Source organism: Hemiscyllium ocellatum, chromosome 44 (genome assembly GCF_020745735.1).
Source record: "Hemiscyllium ocellatum isolate sHemOce1 chromosome 44, sHemOce1.pat.X.cur, whole genome shotgun sequence".
NCBI classification, from domain to species: Eukaryota; Metazoa; Chordata; class Chondrichthyes; order Orectolobiformes; family Hemiscylliidae; genus Hemiscyllium; species Hemiscyllium ocellatum.
Genome location: NC_083444.1, coordinates 10,922,786 through 10,941,462, shown reverse-complemented (window position 1 = coordinate 10,941,462; position 18,677 = coordinate 10,922,786). Strand labels below are relative to the sequence as shown.

The 18,677-nt window shown below is 47.3% G+C and overlaps 1 protein-coding gene across 1 annotated transcript in view; it reads right to left on the bottom strand.

Moving 5' to 3' along the window:
• The window catches only part of LOC132835219 (zonadhesin-like), a 140,998-nt gene that overhangs the window by 10,150 nt on the left and 112,171 nt on the right, over positions 1-18,677 (bottom strand). Inside the window, exons 44-50 of the mRNA XM_060854582.1 lie at positions 18,175-18,422; positions 15,761-15,890; positions 14,368-14,635; positions 11,287-11,460; positions 8,521-8,651; positions 4,005-4,204; positions 532-670 (exon numbers count right to left, since the gene is read on the bottom strand). Coding sequence (XP_060710565.1) covers positions 532-670; positions 4,005-4,204; positions 8,521-8,651; positions 11,287-11,460; positions 14,368-14,635; positions 15,761-15,890; positions 18,175-18,422 — 1,290 coding nt within the window. The remainder of the gene's footprint in view (positions 1-531; positions 671-4,004; positions 4,205-8,520; positions 8,652-11,286; positions 11,461-14,367; positions 14,636-15,760; positions 15,891-18,174; positions 18,423-18,677) is intronic.

Here is an 18,677-nt window from a genome sequence, read left to right as displayed (position 1 = left end):
GAGGTGAGTATAATTTCATCATTTAAGAAACATTTGGACAGGTACGTGGATGGGCTAGGAATGGAGGGATATGGACCAATGCAGGAAAATGATTAATTGTGAAAACTGGGCAGCATTGTCATGTTGGGCTGAAGGGCCTGTTTCCATGCTGTGGACCTCTGTGGCTTGTCTTTCTTAGGCTGATGAAACACATGGGCTCCTAGCTGACACCTGCGGAGTGAATCCTAAACCATATATGTCCAGCCCACTAAGGCGAGATACTTATCCATTTTGCAATTGATGTTGTAAGATGGAGACCATCTTACTAGTGAGGGGCTTTTGCCTGAAACGTTGATTCCGCTGCTCCTTGGATGCTGCCTGAACTGCTGTACTCTTTCAGCACCACTAATCCAGAATCTGGTTTCCAGCATCTGCAGGCGTTGTTTTTCCTATCTTATTAGTATCCAATCAGCCAAAAAAACCGTTGTTTCCCTGTCATTGACTCTCGGATGAAAGGCTGATCCTTCGAGATGAACAGCCATCCTTCCTTACCTAAGACACAGGCCCTGTTGCCGTTGATGACGCTACACGTTGTGTTCTCTGGGCATCCCATTCTGAAGCAGCCAACAGTTTGTGTCGTGTTACACGTGCAGTCTTCAGAGCAATCGTCTGTGATAAACCTTTCTCCAACCTGTAATTCAATTAAAACAGAAATGATTTGGATGCGGAGGCTTTCGGAGAGGGATTCGGATAAGGATTACCAGGAAGTTGCCTAGTTTGGAGGGTATTAGCAATGAGGAGAGATTGGTCAAACTTTGTTTTCACTTGAACAACAGAGGTGATTAGGTAGAAGTTTACAACATTGTCGATAGAATGGATATTTGGCGTCTTTTTCCCAGGGTAGAAATATAAATTACTAGGGGACATAAGTTTAAAGTAAAAAGGGGAAAGTTTAAAGCAGATGTGAAAGGTAGCTGCTTGGAATGCACTGCCAGAGGAGGTGGTGAATGCAGCTACAACAGCAACGTTATAGGTCAGAGTATTGAGTACAGGAGTTGGGAGGTCATGTTGCGGCTGGACAGGACATTGGTTAGGCCACTTCTGGAATAGTGTGTGCAATTCTGGTCTCCTTCCTGTCGGAAGGATGTTGTGAAACTTGAAAGGGTTCAGAAAAGATTTACAAGGATGTTGCCAGGGTTGGAGGGTTTGGTCACGCTGAGTTGGCTATAGCATTCAGGGATGTGTTGGTTAGGTGCATTCATCATGGGAAATGTAGAGTAGGAGGGGAATGGGTCTGGGTGGGTTTCTGTTTGGAGGGTCAGTGTGGACTTGTTAGGCCAAATAGCCTGTTTCCACACTGCAGGGATTCTATGCTCTTGTAGCCACTGGACTCAGCGGGTAGAAAGTAGTTAATGTTTCAAGTTTAGTAGCTCTTAATCAGAACTGATAGCAGTTAGGAAAAAGTAGCATTTATGCTGAAGATGAGATGGGTTGGGAATGGGGGTTGGAGGGGGCAGTGAGGGATAGGTGGACATGGAGCCCAAACATAAAAGGATACTAGGGGTAGACAGACGATAGTAGGCCAGGACAGAAGAGAAGCTGAATAAATGATAGTGAAAGTGGAGAGTCGGAGAGAATGGATAGACTGATTGTAATAACAGGACTACGTTTAAGGTGAGAGGGGAAAGATTTAAAAGGGACCTAAAGGGCAACTTTTTTCACGCAGAGGGTGGTAGTGAGTTGCCAGAGGAAGTGGTGGAGGTTGGTACAAATACATTTAAAAGGCATCTGGATGGGTGCATGACTCGGAAGGGTTTGAAGAGATATGGGTCAAATACTGGGAAATGGGATTAGATTAATTTAGTACATTCGGTCGGGATGGATAAGTTGGACCAAAGGATGTGTTTCTGTGCTCAGTGGCTCTATGACTAAGAAGGGTGAGAATGGGTTAGCTTGCTGGAAACAATCCTTGTCACGACAGAACCAGGGTGTGGGGATTGGTAAAGAGAGGGATGAAATCATAACTCGCTGTGGAGTCCTGGATACTGAAGGGTCACCAAGTGGAAAATGAGATGGTGTTCTTCAAGCTTATAATAATTAGATTCCCTACAGTGTGGAAATAAGCCCTTTGACTCAATTAGTCCACACCAACCCACCCAGACTTATTTTCCCTAGCTAATGCATCTAACTCTACAGGCAATTTAGCATAACCAATTTACCTAGCCTGCACATCTTTGTGACTGTGGGAGGAAACTAGAGCAGACCCACACAGACACAGGGAGAACGTGCAAACTCCACACAGTTAGTCACCCGAGGCAGGAATCAAACCTGCGTCCCTGGCGCTGTGAGGCAGCAATGCTAACCACTGAGCCACCGTGTCACCTCAGCTTGCACTGAGGATCGCAGCAGCACTGAAGCAGACCTGCTGATGTGGGAAGGCGGTGAGGTGTCGAACTGGCAGGTAACTGGATTCGCGTTGTCATTTGTACAGACAGAACGCAGGTGTTCTGCAAAGCGGTCTGTGTTTCTCCAGTGTGGAGGAGCCCGCATTGTGAGCAGTGAGAACGACAGGCTAGATTGAATAAAGTACAGGTAAAGTGCTGCTTCACTTGGGAGGTGTGTCTGGGGCCTTGGATAGTGAGGGGTGAGTTGGCAAACAGACAGGCGTTACAGCTCCTGTGATTGTGTGAGAAGGTGCGGTGGATGGCGGGGGGAGGGGGGGGCTTGGTGAGGTGTTGGGAATGGAGGAGGAGTGAACCAGGGTATCCAGGAGGGAACAATCCCTGTGGAATGCTGACAAAGGTGAGGAGGGGAATATGCGTTTGGTGGTGGCATCTCACAGAATTTGACTGAAATGGTGGCTTATACTTCTTTGGGTATGGAGGCTAGGAGGGTGGTAAGTGAGGACTGTGGGAAGGAAGAGAAGGGACGAGGGCAGATGTACAGGAGATGGATTGCACATGACTAAGGACCCTGTCAACCATTTAGAAAAATGGTGGACATTTCTGAGGCCTCAGAACAGATGGGTGGCATGGTAGTTAGCACTGTTGCCTCACAGCGCTAGAGACCTGGGTTCAATTCCCGCCTCAGGCGACTGACTGTGTGGAGTTTGCACATTCTCCCTGTGTCTATGTGGGTTTCCTCCCAGAGTCCAAAAATGTGCAGGTTAGGTGAATTGGCCGTGCTAAATTGCCCATAGTGTTAGGTGAAGGGGTAAATGTAGGGGTATGGGTGGGTTGCACTTCAGCGGGTCGGTGTTGACTTGTTGGCCGAAGGGCCTGTTTCCACACTGTAAGTAATCTAATCTTGAAAAAAGATGCGACAGAGAGAGAATAGAATGAAGTCCTTACAGGAAACAGGGTTTGAGATTGTATAGTCCAGGTAACTGGGGAGATGGTGGGTTTGTTATGAATATTGGTGGCCAGCCTATCCCCAGAAACGGAAATAGAGATGTTGAGGAAGGGTAGGACCAGGTGAAGGTGAGAGAGGGGTGGAAATTGGAAATTGATAAGTTTTTCCAATTCTGGACGAGAGAGGGGAGCAATTATATCATCGAAGAAAGAGTTGTGAGTGGGGGCTCAAATAGGACTGGAACAAGGGACGTGCCATGTACCCCTCAGGGGTCACCACTGCTGCTGCTTAGAGATACATCTTAAAGTCCACCCCCTTAGCGGTGCCGAACGTGACCACTGTTAAAAAAAAGAGAGACAAGTTTCCGAAGAATTTTGTCTTGCTTCACCAGGAATGCAAAAAATTTCAAACAGTCAATTTATACTTCAAGGTGGACGTGTGCTGTTTGGTTGGAAGGTCAAATCTGATTGGCTGAGATGTTGCCATGCAGAAAGCAGTAGGATACTTTTCTTCTGCAGTACAAATTATTGTGGTCTTTTGAACATCGGCATTCTTGCCAAAATGTCCTGACGAGGGAAAGCTGAAAGTTTTCAGTGGCGTGACACTCGTCCCAATGATGTTTGTTTGCCAATTGCTGCCCGCTGTAGGATAAAGGGATTACATAAATGACCTACCTCGTAATACTTGTTGCGATAGGTGCAGCCGCACTGTTTGTAAGGCACACAGTCAAAACCGCTGTAGACAAAGCCCCGGTCACACTCGCAGCCTTCCATGCATGGAGCGTCGCATTCTGAAGGGGCAGCCAGGTTGGCGCAGGTGGGAGGACAGGCAGCCATGCACGACTTGTATGTACTGTGTGGAGGGCAGGCCATAGCTGCAAAACAGAAATCCACAGTCGGACGTAAGGACTGGTGATGCTTCCAGCCAGATTCGGTTCCTGTCCATCCCAGGGTAGTGAGACCTTCACCTCTTGTCTTGGTTGCAACCCCCAAGGAAGGCCAGGCATCGCACAACGCCAGGTTTTGGTCCAACAGGTTTACTTGAAGTCATAAGTTCATCAGATTTAGGGGCAGAATTAGGCCGTTCGGCCCATCAAGTCCACTCCACCATTCGATCATGCTCCTCACTCCCATCTTCCTGCCCTCTCCCCATAATCCTTCAACCCATTACCAATTACAAACCTGTCTAACACCTCCTTATGGGCGGCATGGTGGCACAGTGGTTAGCACTGCTGCCTCACAGCGCTAGAGACCTGGGTTCAATTCCCGCCTCAGGCGACTCTCTGTGTGGAGTTTGCACATTCTCCCCGTGTCTGCGCGGGTTTGCTCCGGTTTCCTCCCACAGTCCAAAAATGTGCAGGTCAGGGTGAATTGGCCATGCTAAATTGCCCGTAGTGTTAGGTGAAGGGGTAAATGTAGGAGTATGGGTCTGAGCGGTATATGCTTCGGCGGGTTGGTGTGGACTTGTTGGGCCGAAGGGCCTGTTCCCGTACTGTAAGTAACCTAATCTAATCTAAATTTACTCACTGTCCCAGTATCCACTGCAGTTTGGGGTAGGGAATTCCTCAGACTCACAACCCTTTGGGAGACGTAGGTTCTCCTCATCTCTGTTTTAAGTTTGTTGCCCCTTATCCTAAGCCTATGAGCTCTCGTCCCAGAATGCCCCACAAGAGGAAGCATCCGCTCCACATCTACTTTATCCACACCTTTTATCATTCTTGAACACCGCAGTTTGATCTCCCCTTGTTCTTCTAAATTCCAGACAGTATAGGCCGAAACAATTCATTCTCTCTCCATACGACAAGCCCCTCATCTCCGGGATCAATCCAGTGAACCTCCTCTGAACTGCTGCTAATGCCACTCCATCTTTCCTCAAATAAAGGGACCAAAACTGTACACAATACTGCAGGTGTGGTCTCCCCAATACTTTGTAAGGTTATACTTCCTTACCTTTATATTCCTTTCCTTAAGTTATAAAAGCCAACCTTCCATTTGCTTTCTTTATTACCTGCTGTATCTGCGTGCCAGTTTTCTGTGACTCCTGAACAAAGACACCCAGATCCCTCTGCACCTGAACACCCCGAAGTCTCTCCCTATTTGGGTAACAGGTCGCCTTCCTATTTTCCGACCAAAATGCATGAAACCAAAATACTCAGACGGTGTTAGTAAAGTGGTAACAGTAAAGTGAAAGGCAGAGTCAAAGTCAGAAAGTGTACAGCACGGAAACAGACCCTTCGGTCCAATTTGTCCATGCCGACCAGATATCCCAACCCAATCCAGTTCCACCTGCCAGCACCCTGCCTTATCCCGCCAAACCCTTCCTATTCATATCCCCATCCAGATGCCTCTTAAATGTTGCAATTGTACCACCCTATAATCTGATTAATTGAGACAGAGGTACCATTTGACACTTCTGATCACCTGCAGGGAGTCCACTCACACCATTTGTATGATCTTTTGATCTCTCAGACTGTAATTTCTGTACCTGTGTGCTTCTCCTGGTGAAGGAGCAGTGCCCCGAAAGCTTGTGATTTCGAGTAAACCTGTTGGACTATAACCCGGTGTCGTGTAACTTCTGACCTTGTCCACCCCGGTCCAACACCGGCATCTCCACGTCATGAGAAATCAAGTGAAGTGCTATTGTCAAAGTTATCCTGATTGCAGCCACCTCACAAACACTGGCTCAGTTTGACAAACTTGCATCTGGAACTCTCTGCCTCAAAAGCTGGCAGAGGTCAAGTCACTTAAGAACTCTGGACGGGTGGCATGGTGGCTCAGTGGTTAGCACTGCTGCTTCACCGTGCCCAGGGGTCTGGGTTCTGTCTGTGCGGGGGTTGCATGTTCTCCCCGTGGATTTCCGCCAGAAGCACCCAGCGGAAACCCACGCAGACAGTTGCCCCAGGCTGGAATCGAACCCACTTCCCCGGCACTGTGAGGCAGCAGCGCTAACCACCGTGCTGCCAATTTTGTACACCTTCCCTAAATCATCTCTTAGCATCCTCACTTCCAGTCGAGTGTGTGACCCAAAAATGCTGTATTCCCGGTGGCTCAGTGGTTAGCATTGCTGCCTCACAGTGCCAGGGATCTGGGTTCGATTCCAGCCTCGGGCGACTGTCTGTGTGGAGTTTGCATGTTCTCCCTGTGTCTGCTCTGGTTTGCTCTGGTTTCCTCCCACAGACTTGGCCATGCTAAATTGCCCCATAGTGTCCAGGGATGTGCAGGTTAGGGTGGATTGGCCATGCTAAATTACCCCATAGGTGTCCAGGGATGTACAGGTTAGGGTGGATTAGCCGTGCTAAATTGTCCCACAGTGTCCAGGGATGTGCAGGTTAGGTGGGTTAGCCATGGGAATTGTAGGGTTACAGGGATAGGATGGGTGTGGGGATGTACAGGTTAGGGTGGATTGGCCGTGCTAAATTGTCCCACAGTGTCCAGGGATGTGCAGGTTAGGTGGGTTAGCCATGGGAATTGTAGGGTTACAGGGATAGGATGGGCGTGGAGTGGGTCAGTGTGGGACTGGTGGGATGCTGTTGGAGGGTCCGTGTGGACTCGATGGACTGAACGGCCACACATAGAGATTTTATGAAAAGGACCTGAGTGAAGCAGATGAGATTTTTCATGTAAATCAATGATAGTTGTCATGATCATTATTAAGAGTGTAGCTTTCAAGTTCCAGATTTATTAACTGAACTTAAAGTCCACTGGTAGAGTTGAACACATGTCCTCAGAGTACAGGCGCTCAATCCTTTATCTGAAATCCTGAAATCTGAAAAGCTCCGATATCCGAAGTTTTTCTCGTGAAGTTTTTTTTCTGCATAACAAGGTTGCCTGGCGTGTAAACAGTTAACCCATCTGCACACCCACTTAACCCACGTCACTCAGAGGTGAGGTGGGGGCATGGCCCAGCACTGGCAGACATCACTTCTGTCTCAGGGCTTGTAGTACTCACAAGTACCTCTGCTGTTTGGTAAATCTCAACACTAAACTGTCACTTATTCGGAAATCCAAAACATTCCGAAAACCAGCTGGTCCCGAGGGTTGCGGATAAAGGATTGTGTTTGACTGGGCTGCTGGGTTGTAAGTCCAGCGATGTTATCCCGTACACCATCATCTCCACTATAAGACCATAAGACATAGGAGCGGAAGTAAGGCCATTTGGCCCATCGAGCTCACTCCGCCATTCAATCATGGCTGATGGGCATTTCAACTCCACTTACCCGCATTCTCCCCGTAGCCCTTAATTCCTCGTGACATCAAGAATCTATCAATCTCTGCCTTGAAGACGTTTAGTGTCCCGGCCTCCACTGCACTCTGCGGCAATGAATTCCACAGGCCCACCACTCTCTGACTGAAGAAATGTCTTCGCATTTCTGTTCTGAATTGACCCCCTCTAATTTTAAGGCTGTGTCCACGGGTCCTAGTCTCCTCGCCTAACAGAAACAATTTCCTAGCGTCCACCCTTTCCAAGCCAGGTATTATCTTGTAAGTTTCTATTAAGCCTCCCCTCAATCTTCTAAACTCAAATGAATACAATCCCAGATCCTCAGCCGTTCCTCGTATGTTAGACCAACCATTCCAGGGATCATCCGTGTGAATCTCCGCTGAACACGTTCCAGTGCCAGTATGTCCTTCCTGAGGTGTGGGGACCAAAACTGGACACAGTACTCCAAATGGGGCCTAACCAGAGCTTTATAAAGTCACTAGCCCTGTGACTCCCTCCTGTATATGTTTTTCAAAATTCATTCACGGGATGAGGGCATGACTGGCCAAGTCAACATTTAATGTCCCTCCCTAATTGCCCAGAGGGCAGATAAGAGTAAACCACATTGCTGTGGGTCTGGAGTCACATGTAGGCTAGACTGGGTAAGGATAGCAGCTTCCTTCCCTAATAGGGCATTAACGAACCAGATGGGTTTTCCCCTAACAATCAGTAATGGACTCACAGTCATCATTAAACTCTTACTTCCAGACTTTACTGCTCTGATGGGATTTGAACCTGGGTCCCCAGAACATTACCTGAGGTCTCTGGATGAGCAATCTAGCGATAATACCACTAGGCCCCTGCCTCCCTGAATTATAGAGACTATAAAGGACTCAGAGACGGCTTGCAATAGCCATTCTGGTCTGGGGCAAGGAATTAACAGTGCCCTCCTCCCAAGACTTCTTCCCTGAGTTTTACCCACACACTCACCACAGCTGGTTTCTTGCCTCCAGTTTGGCAGGGTGGTCCCATTTGCCTGGCAGACCTGAACATATGTCTCGTATCTGTCGCACAACATCTCGGAATTGTTGTAGAACTGGCACAAGTCGAATAGACAGTTCCTGTTGGGGCAGAAGACAGCCTTCAGCACCTCCATCTTAACCCAGAGGCAGGGACCTGCAGGAGCTGATAGTAAATGTTACACTCGTCCTGGAAAGCCCGTAGCTATAGACCAGACAGTTCAACTTCGATGGCAGGCACGTTTCGGAGAACAATTATTTGAAACAAGATTCATAGCCACTTGGACAAAAACTGTTTAATGAAGAAACACCCCCCCCAAACAAAAGCATGGGTTTGTTAAGAGCAAACCACATTTAATTAACATGCTGGATCCTATTGACAAGCTAACAAATAAAAACAGAAAAGGTCATTGAGCGCAATGTTGTGGATGTGATGAATAAGGATTTTCAGAAAGCATTTGTTAAAGTGCTACTTAGTGGATTTGTGAGCTCATGCAATAAAAGTGACAGTAGCAATCTGGATGTAAATCATAGAATAGAATCCTTACAGGCCATTTGGCCCATCAAGTTCACACCAATCCTCTGAAGGAAATCCCTGCATTTCCAAAGTTTAACTCACCTAACCTGTACACCATCAGCAATTTCCCCACAGCCAATCCACCTAACATGCACATCTTTGGACTCAGGGAAGAAACCCGCACAGACATGGGGAACCATATGAAAACTCCACACAATAACCCAAGGCTGGGATTGAACCCGGGTCCCTGGTGCTGTGAGGCAGTAGTGCTAACCACTGAGCCACAGTGGCTGAGTGACAGGAAGTAGAGAGTAATTGTTAAGGGATGTGTTTATAGGCTGGGAGAAGGTTTGTAGCAGATTCCCCAGAGGACGCAATCGTTATATTAACAACCTTGGTCCACAGTGCGCATCTTCAGGATTTACAGGTGATACTAAAATCTGAAGTGCTGTAACTGTGGGAGGATCGATGGTAAATGGGAAGACAAGTGGCAGGTGAAAGTTAATGAAAACAAGTGTGACATGATTGTAAAATGAATATACAGAGACAATATAAGATAGAGGTTACAATTCTAAAGAGGGTGCAGAAATAGAGGGACCTGGGCATATATATGGCAAAGTCATCAAAGGTGACAGGACAGATTAAGAGAGTGGTGAGTAAAATGTACAGATCCCAGGCTATATTAAGAGCGACGGAGAGCACAAGAGCAAGGAGGTTATGTTAAACTGGGAAAGAACGTAGGATTGGCCTCTACCCCAGAGTGTTTCAACCAGTTCTGGTCGCCACACTTTTGGGGAAAGACATCGAAGAGAGTGCAGGAAAAGCTCAGCAGTGTGGTTCCAAGGATGAGGAGTTTCAATTTACATAGATAAATTGGAGAACTGGGGTTATGTTCTATACAGGACAGAAGGCTTGACTGCGGTGTTCAAAATCGTGAAAGCTCTGGGCAGAGTAGAAAGGGAGAGATAGTTCCCATTGGTGGAAGGATTGAGAGTGGAAGGACACAGGTTGGAGAGAATTAGCCAATGGCGACATGAGAAACTTTTTTCATGCAAATGCTTAGGGTTTGGAATGGACTGTCTGAAAGGGTGGTGGAGGCGGATTCAATCGAGGCTTTCAAGAGGAGCTTGATTATTGTCTGAAAAGGAAGAATGTATCGGGAGAAGGCGGAGGAATGGCATTGGGTGATTTGTTCTATCACAATTTTGGGGCGATGGGCTGAATGGCTGACTGCTATAATAATTCTATGACCAACATTTCTACCTGAATGCAAAGCCGATATGTTTCATATTGCCACGGGGAAGAGGGCACCGGAAGCCAATTTTGAGATCAGGTTACAGGCTTCCCTACAAATGAATGTATCTCACAGACAGCCATTCCAGGTGGTCAGCAGAGGGGAGAGGCTGTTTGGCCTTACAATGTACAGTCAGATGAAGGAGGGAAGGGAGTGGTATCTGAGGAGATGCATTCTGGAACCTTCTAAGGGATTCTAAGGGGAGAGTTGCCCTGGCATGTGAAATATTATCAGGGTAGGTTTATTGCTGGCTTTGGTTTAGAAAACTCTGAAAACCACAGAGGGGGACTAGTGGCAGTCACTTCAACTTATTACTAACAAAATTAAGATTTGTGAAGCATTCAGTTTTTTAGGGGTTCTTGTGGCGCAGTAGAAACACTACCTCCTGCCACCATTAATTCAGTGGTACCTCCAAGAGTGGGTCCCTAGATGGTGATCTAGTCAATATTTGTCTTGGCCAGTTTACTGAACCTTTGTTGAATTGGCTCCAATGCAGATTAATTCTTCCTTAAGCATGGAGACCAACAAAATTAATCACATCTATGCACGCAGCCCAGTCTGTCACTGCTTATGGCCTTTAACAGCCCATTTGCCACCCCTGAGAGAAAAAAAAACAGGAAATGACATCACCATAGGAAATGATGTCACCACAGGGAAATGACATCACCAACCCAAGGAAACTCAAACATGTAAATAGAATGCAGGCTACACCACCAGTGCTTCGTTCGAAATGTTACCTGATATGGTGATGAAACATCTGAAAACAAACCTTCCAACTCAGCGAACAAACCCACATCCAGTGTCACTGGCAGTGATAGCAAGGAAGGGAAATCATTCCACATGTCTGGAATATCTAAAATCCCACCTCCCTCTCAGCGCATGGGATAAAACCCCATCGGAGCGAATGAAGTTGGATTTTTGCTTACTGGTAATATTGTTCCGGGTCAACATTGCGATGGCAGTCTCGGAATGGCCCCTGAGGGTCTGCAATCCCCCAGCAGTAAGCCGTGCTGTTCATCATAGCCAGCTGGTCAGCGCTACACGCTGCTGTAAAACCTGTCTCTGGCTCGGGATCAGTGTCCTCGCTGACGATTTCACGCCTGTAACGCACAGAAATTGCAACTGAGAGAAAGATCCCACAATGAAGGACAGGCTACCTTCAGCCTGGCAGCTTACACCCTACAGCAGGCTGGAAGAGAGCCTGATGTCTCACAGTCGCACACGCACAGAAACACAGTTGCTGGTTCTTTAAAAATCTCACCTCCCTGCTTTCCCCTTAACAGCACACTCAAGTTGGATGAGAGCTTTGACAATTTTGTATCAATTGTTATAATCGAAGGTTAAAATGATTGGGTTTCAGTTGACAAAAAAACTGTCTCACAAGTGTGCTTGCTTGTAGAAAAGCAGCCCATAACCACGTTTCTCAGAGGCTGTTAGGGATAGGCAATTAATGCTGGAACAGCCAGCGACACCCACATTCTTGGAGTGAATTAAAAACAGCAAAGTTGCTAGGAGTAACTGTAGGCAAAGGATCAATCAAACAGTTTTCTCAAATAACTTGAAGGCACCTGTCATAACCTCAGGAATCCCAGACTCTGTAGATTTGATTAGATTCCCTACAGTGTGGAAACAGGCCCTTCGGCCCAATCAGTCCACACTGACTCTCCAAAGAGAAACCCACCTAGACCCATTTCCCTCTGACTAATGCACCTAACACTACGGGTAATTTAGCATGGCCTATTCACCCTGACCTGCACATCTTTGGACTGTGGGAGGAAACTGGAGCAAACCCACACAGACATGGGGAGAATGTGTGCAAACTCCACACAGACAGTCACCTGAGGCGGGAATTGAACCCGGGTCCCTGCTGCTGTGAGGCAGCAGTGCTAACCACTGAGCCACCGCGCCGCCCCAAGATTAGATTCCCCACAGTGTGGAAACAGGCCATTTGGCCCAACAAGTCCACACCGACCCTATTGCTTGTAAAAGATACATGTTGTTGAAGTTTCTTGGTCAGGATAATTCACAAGAATACCAACATAAAGGGGGGGACAACACGTTCACATTGCATTCAAAGACAGTGAGGATTAGTTGGTAACTGGACTTTGATTTTTTTCCTTTTTTTAAAAATTCTTTTTCTTTTTTTTCTCTTTCTAGTTTATGTTTTTACCCCCACACTACTGCCTAACTGTGGTGGCAACTGGACTTTGATTAGTTGAGGCACTGGCAGGGAGAATGAACCCAATTAGACGATGACTGACAGTTAACTGCCGAGCTTTGTTTATGTTTAAATCAGGTGGGGTTGACTCTGATTCATCCAGCCAAGGCTTTACCACATAATTGTGGCCAGATTATCTCTTCTGGCAACGCCGATCACCAGATAAGTACTGGTCCCGATGTCGGGGAGATGTTCCCTCTCCAAATCAGACCCCCATCTGTCTTCAAAGGAGTGCGACAGATTCTTTCACACACACTGTTGGAGGCAGATCGCAAAGGTAGCATCTCTGACACTATTTCATAACCCTCTGGGAGTGCCAACCGTCGATTTTGACCTCAAGGCTTGGAATGGAAATTGGATCACAACATTTTGATTCAGAGAGAGTGAAACCCAGTGTGTCATGGCGATATTACAGAAAGATGGTGGTGCTCCCCTCACTCTCAACTCAGACTGTAGATAGGGAGGCACAACTTGAGACACCCAAGGGGAGTGATGGCCTGATGGTATTGTTAATCCAGAGACCCAGGTAATGTTCTGGGGACCCAGAGTTGAATCCAGCCACAGCAGGTGGTGGAACTTAAATTCAATAAAAAAAAACAAATCTGGAATTAAGAGTCTAATGTATCCATTGTTGGAAAATCCCATCTGGTTCACTGATCTCCTTTAGGGAAGGAAACTGCTATCCTTATCTGGTTTGGCCTACACATGACTCCAGACCCACCCTTAACTACTCTCTAGGCAATTAGGGATGGGCAATAAATGCCAGGCCTAGCCAGTGAGACCCTTATCCTGTGAATGAACAAAATAAAAACCACAGTCTACTTGGTTGACTGTAATATCTTCAAAAAGGAACCAGATTATTTTCACTGGTGTCCATGACAAACATTTAGCTAATTTTTTGTTTTCTTTATCCTCTCTTGGAATGTGGGCATCACTGGCGATGGCCAACAATTTGTTCCCATCCCGAATTACTCTTGTACTGACTGGTACGTTCAGCCATTTTAGAGGGCAGTTAAGAGTCAACCACATTGGACAGATGGATTCCCTACAGTATGGAAACAGGCCATTTGGCCCAACAAGTCTACACTGACCCTCCAAAGAGTAACCCACCCAGACCCATTACCCCTACCTTATTACTCTACATTTACCCCTGACTAATGCACTTAACCCACACATCCCTGAACACTATGGGCAATTTAGCATGGCCAATTCACCCCTAACCTACACATCCCTGAACACTATGGGTAATTTAGCATGGCCAATTCACCATAACCTACACACCCCTGGACACAGTGGGCAATTTAACATGGCCAATTCACCCTAACCTGCACATCTTTGGACTGTGGGAGGAAACCGGAGCACCCGGAGGAAACCCACGCAGACACGGGGAGAACGTGCAAACTCCACACAGACAATCGCCTGAGGGTAGGATTGAACCCAGGTCCCTGGCGCTGTGAGGCAGTAGCGCTAACCATTGAGCCACCGCGCCGCCCTGCCATTGGTGCCTTGGGTGTACAGTCAGTAGGGATTCCCTAACGGGCATGAGTGAACCAGATGAGTTTCTGCTCTCGCCACCACTATCATCACTGATGCTCCTTGTGGGATCTTGTTGTGCAAGAACATGAGGCCGAATTTCCGACGTCACAATGGGACTTAATTGGTCATGAGTCTCTTCAGGAGGTGGTGAGGTTGTGAAAAGTCTCAAGATGAGCGCAAGTCTCTCTTCCCTGCGCACTTACCAAACTTACTGGAGCCCTGAATCTCATGTTTCACCTTCGCTCCTACTCACCTGTACCTCTGCCTGTTGGATTCCTGCGGCTTCTGTCTCATCCGGCTATCTTCGTTGTCATCCTCATCGTCGTCGTCATCGTCATCGTCATCTCCCTCCCAGTCGTAGTCATCATCGTCCCTATCCTCTACCTTCCAGCTGTTCCCGAACACATTCAGACTGGAAACACGTGTGCCGTTGGGCAATGTAAAGTCATTCCTGTACCTACCGTCGTATGTGCCACACAGCCCTCGGACCTTTTTCTTGTACAGGCTCGGGATGATAATATCTGGAGGAAGATAAAAGGGTTGGATGAGGCAGCGCATGCATTTGTCGAAGAGATGCAAGTATTATTGCCAGGGTCTTATGGCCGTACAGCACCAAGTTCGATCCCACCCTCGGGCGACTGTCTATGTGGAGCTTGCATGTTCTCCCCGTGTCTGCGTGGGTTTCCTCCAGGTGCTCCGGATTCCTCCCACAGTCCAAAGGTGTATGGAATGAGCTGCCAGAGGAAGTGGTGGAGGCTGGTACAATTACAACATTTAAAAGGCATCTGGATGGGTATATGAATAGGAACGATTTAGAGGGATATGCTGGCAAATGGGACTAGATTAGGTTAGGATATCTGGCTGGCATGGGGGAGTTGGACCGAAGGGTCTGTGTCTGTGCTGCACATCTCTATGTTCACATCAGGTGGATTGGCATTAGTAAATTACCCCGTAGTGCCCAGGAACGTGCAAGGCAGGTGGGTTAGCTGTGAGAAGGGCTAGATTACAGGGATAGGATAGGGAGCTGGCTGGGCAGGATGCTGTTCAGATGCTGTAAGGATTCTGCGTTGACCCCGCAGTGCTGTCCCACCAGCACCGGACACATGTCCCCATCTTACATTTTGCAAGAGCATTTCAATATTTGAGATCCAGACAGTGACTTGGCCACAGGTTAATATCACTATCTGTAAAATTCCCAAGGTATTTTCTCTCTCACTTATCTATCTTGGGGAAAACGTATCAGGACTTCCCCAGAGGAGATAAATAATGTTTAGAAAACAGCAGTAGTGGGAAATAAATGTACTGGTTGAACTAGCCCCCACACTTTGAAGCTGGTCAGACCACCATAAGTCATTCGCCAGTTTTACTCCTGGGTTTTCAATTGGGCTGGGTCACTTCAGGAGTTGGTCGTGAGGAGATGGGTTCAACTGGGGATTCAAATAGACAAAATAGCAGTTCACAACTATCAGCTTGCTCTGGGCTTGCTGGAAACAATTCCATATCTGGCCATGGTGGGTTTTGAACCCACAATTTCACTGGTTGAAAAAGAAAATCAGGCTCCCTTTGGTCCACCACACCAATACATGGTAGGCCGCACTACACCAGCTGGATTCCGCCGCAGCGGCCATTTTGAAAAGCTCCCTCACCTGCATTTTCTCTCCCATCAAAGTTGACTGAGAGGCCAATGTCCGTCTCCAGGTAGAGGGTCCTGGCTCTCTGGTAGACATGGAAACCTTCACGCGACTTGTAAGGTGGGATCACCCTTTCATCATCCAACTGTGTCAAGAAGGAAAGTGAAGAGATTTATTCCAAAATGCAGCCAGAATGAGAAAACAACCTGACTGGAAATACCAGAGCTAAGGCCGAAGCCTTGGTTGGATTGAGAACTGAGACCTGACTGAACAGTCCAACATCACCAGAGAAACCAGAAATTAAATGTCTGTGCTATTAAACTTCCTGGTCTTTTAACCATCATAGACTACTCACTGCAGGCCTAGCCAGTACCTGCATCTATGAAGATTCAAAATGTTATTAGATTAGATTCCCTACAGAGTGGAAACAGGCCCTTCGGCCCAACCAGTCCACACTGATCCTCCGAAGAGTAACCCACCCAGACCCATTTCCCTCTGACTAATGCACCTAACACTTAGAGTAATTTAGCGTGACCAATTCTCCTCACCTGCACATCTTTGGACTGTGGGAGGAAACTGGAGTACCCAGAGGAAACCCAAGCAGACTCGGGGAGAATGTGCAAACTCCACGCAGACAGTCGCCCGAGGCTGGAATCGAACCTGGGACCCTGATGCTGTGAGGCAGAAGTGCTAACCACTGAGCCCCGTATTACCATATAATTGTCCACTTAATAATAATAATAAGACAGGATAGTATTTTGGAAACAAACATCCAATGAGTCTGTTTAACTGATCCCACATACCCATTTCTTTCCATCCTGCAACCTAATGATTGTCTCCATGATTACACCTCATAGAGTCATAGGTGATGAAGGAGCAGCATTCTGAAAGCTTGTGATTTCATATAAACCCATTGGACTATAACCTGGGGTCATGTGACTGCTGACTTTGTCCACCCCAGACCAACCCTGGCACCTCCACATCATTATCTGTTGCGATTGGCCTCCCTTCAGCAAGGTTCTCCACAGAGAGCTGCTAATGCAAGATAACATTATGATACCATGGTACAGCAGCTTGGTTGGACCACACCTGTGTGCAGTTTTGGTCTCCTTTGGTGTCAGGAAAGATATTATTGCCATCAAGAGATTGTAGTGAAGGTTCATGATGGAGTTCTGGGGCGCAGGCATGGAGTTCCTTGAAGGCGAGGGTCACAGGTAGATAGGATAGTGAAGGCGGCGTGTGGTATGCTTTCCTTTATTGGTCAGTGCATTGGTTATAGGAGTTGGGGTGAAGGTTCATGTTGTGGCTGTACAGGACATTGGTTAGGCCATTTTCGGAATATTGCGTGCAATTCTGGTCTCCCTGCTGTAGGGAGGACGTTGTTAAACTTATTTCTGGATCAGTGGTGCTGGAAGAGCACAGCAGTTCAGGCAGCATCCAACGAGCAGCGAAATCGACGTTTCGGGCAAAAGCCCTTCATCAGGAATAAAAGTTGTTAAACTTAAAAGAGTCCAGAAAACATTTACAAGGATGTTGCCAGGGTTGGAGGGTTTGAGCTACAGGGAGAGGCTGAACAGGCTGGGGCTGTTTTCCCTGGAGTGTCGGAGGCTGAGGGGTGACCTTATAAAATCATGAAGAGCACGGATACCCAAGATCTTTTTTACCCCAGAATAGGGCAATCCTAAACTAGAGGCCAGGGTTTAATGTAAGAGGGGAATGATTTAAAAGGGACCTGAGGGGCAGCTTTTTCACGCAGAGGGTGGTACGTGTATGGAATGAGCTGCCAGAGGAAGTGGTGGAGGCTGGTACAATTACAGCATTTAAAAGGCATCTGGATGGGTATATGAATAGGAAAGGTTTGGAGGGATATGGGCCAAGTGCTGACAAATGGGACTAGATTGGGTTGGGATATCTGGTCGGCATGGACAAGCGGGACTGAAGGGTGTGCTGTGTGACTCGACGACTCTGCGACCAAACGTGTTCCCAGGGATGGTGGATCAGTCCTATAAAGAAACATTGTCCTGTACTCTCTCTAGAGTTTTGAAGAGTCGGAGGTGAGCGCTCATTGAAACTTATAAAACAATTAAATAGCAAGATGCAGGTAAGAACTATCCCGTGGCTGGGGAGTTTGGATCCAGGGAGTGCAGTTTTACAAAATAAGGGGAATGCCACTTATGTTCAAGATGAGGAGAAATCTTTTTACTTGGAGAGTTGTGAGCCTTTGGAATTCTGTCTCCCTGGAAATTCAGTCTGTGGGTATTTTTGAGGTAGAGGTCAATAGGTTTATGATTACCAGTGGCACAGGGTCATGGGGATGTGGTGGGTAAAAGGGACTGGAGTGTTTGATCAGCCTTGATCATAATGAATGCTCAATGGGCCAAATGGCATCATGTTCCTGAGCCAGAGAAACAATAAAAAGATGCCCTCACCATGAAACGTTTCTTTTTGTGGAATTCGATGGAGTGGCCGTAAACGTCGATGTACACTGCAGACAGGTAGGAGACCTTTGTGTTCCTGTTCCTCACTTCGTTCTTGCCTTCGATGTTGATCGGCTGCAGGGCCTCAGAAATGTTGTGGGTGGTGACCAGGGTGTAAGTGCCCTTGCCTTGGAAGTGGTGGGCGAGGCCATCGAAGGTCAGATAGTGAGGGTCGCCGGAGATCAGGCACGTCTCGAAAGCTGGTCAGAGGCAAACAAACAGATTAGAATTACAACCATCGTTATTTAACTGAAGAGGAACTGAGATTGTTAGGGGGAGAGAAGGTTGTGTGCGCGTTCAAAATCATGAAGGTTCTGGCAGAGTAATTAAGGAGTCCCAGTCATTAAGAGAATCCCTACAGTGCGGAAGCAGGCCGTTCAGCCCATCAAATCCACACGGTCCTTCTGAAGACCAACCCACCCAGGTGCTGAAAATGTGGTTAAAGCACAGCAGGT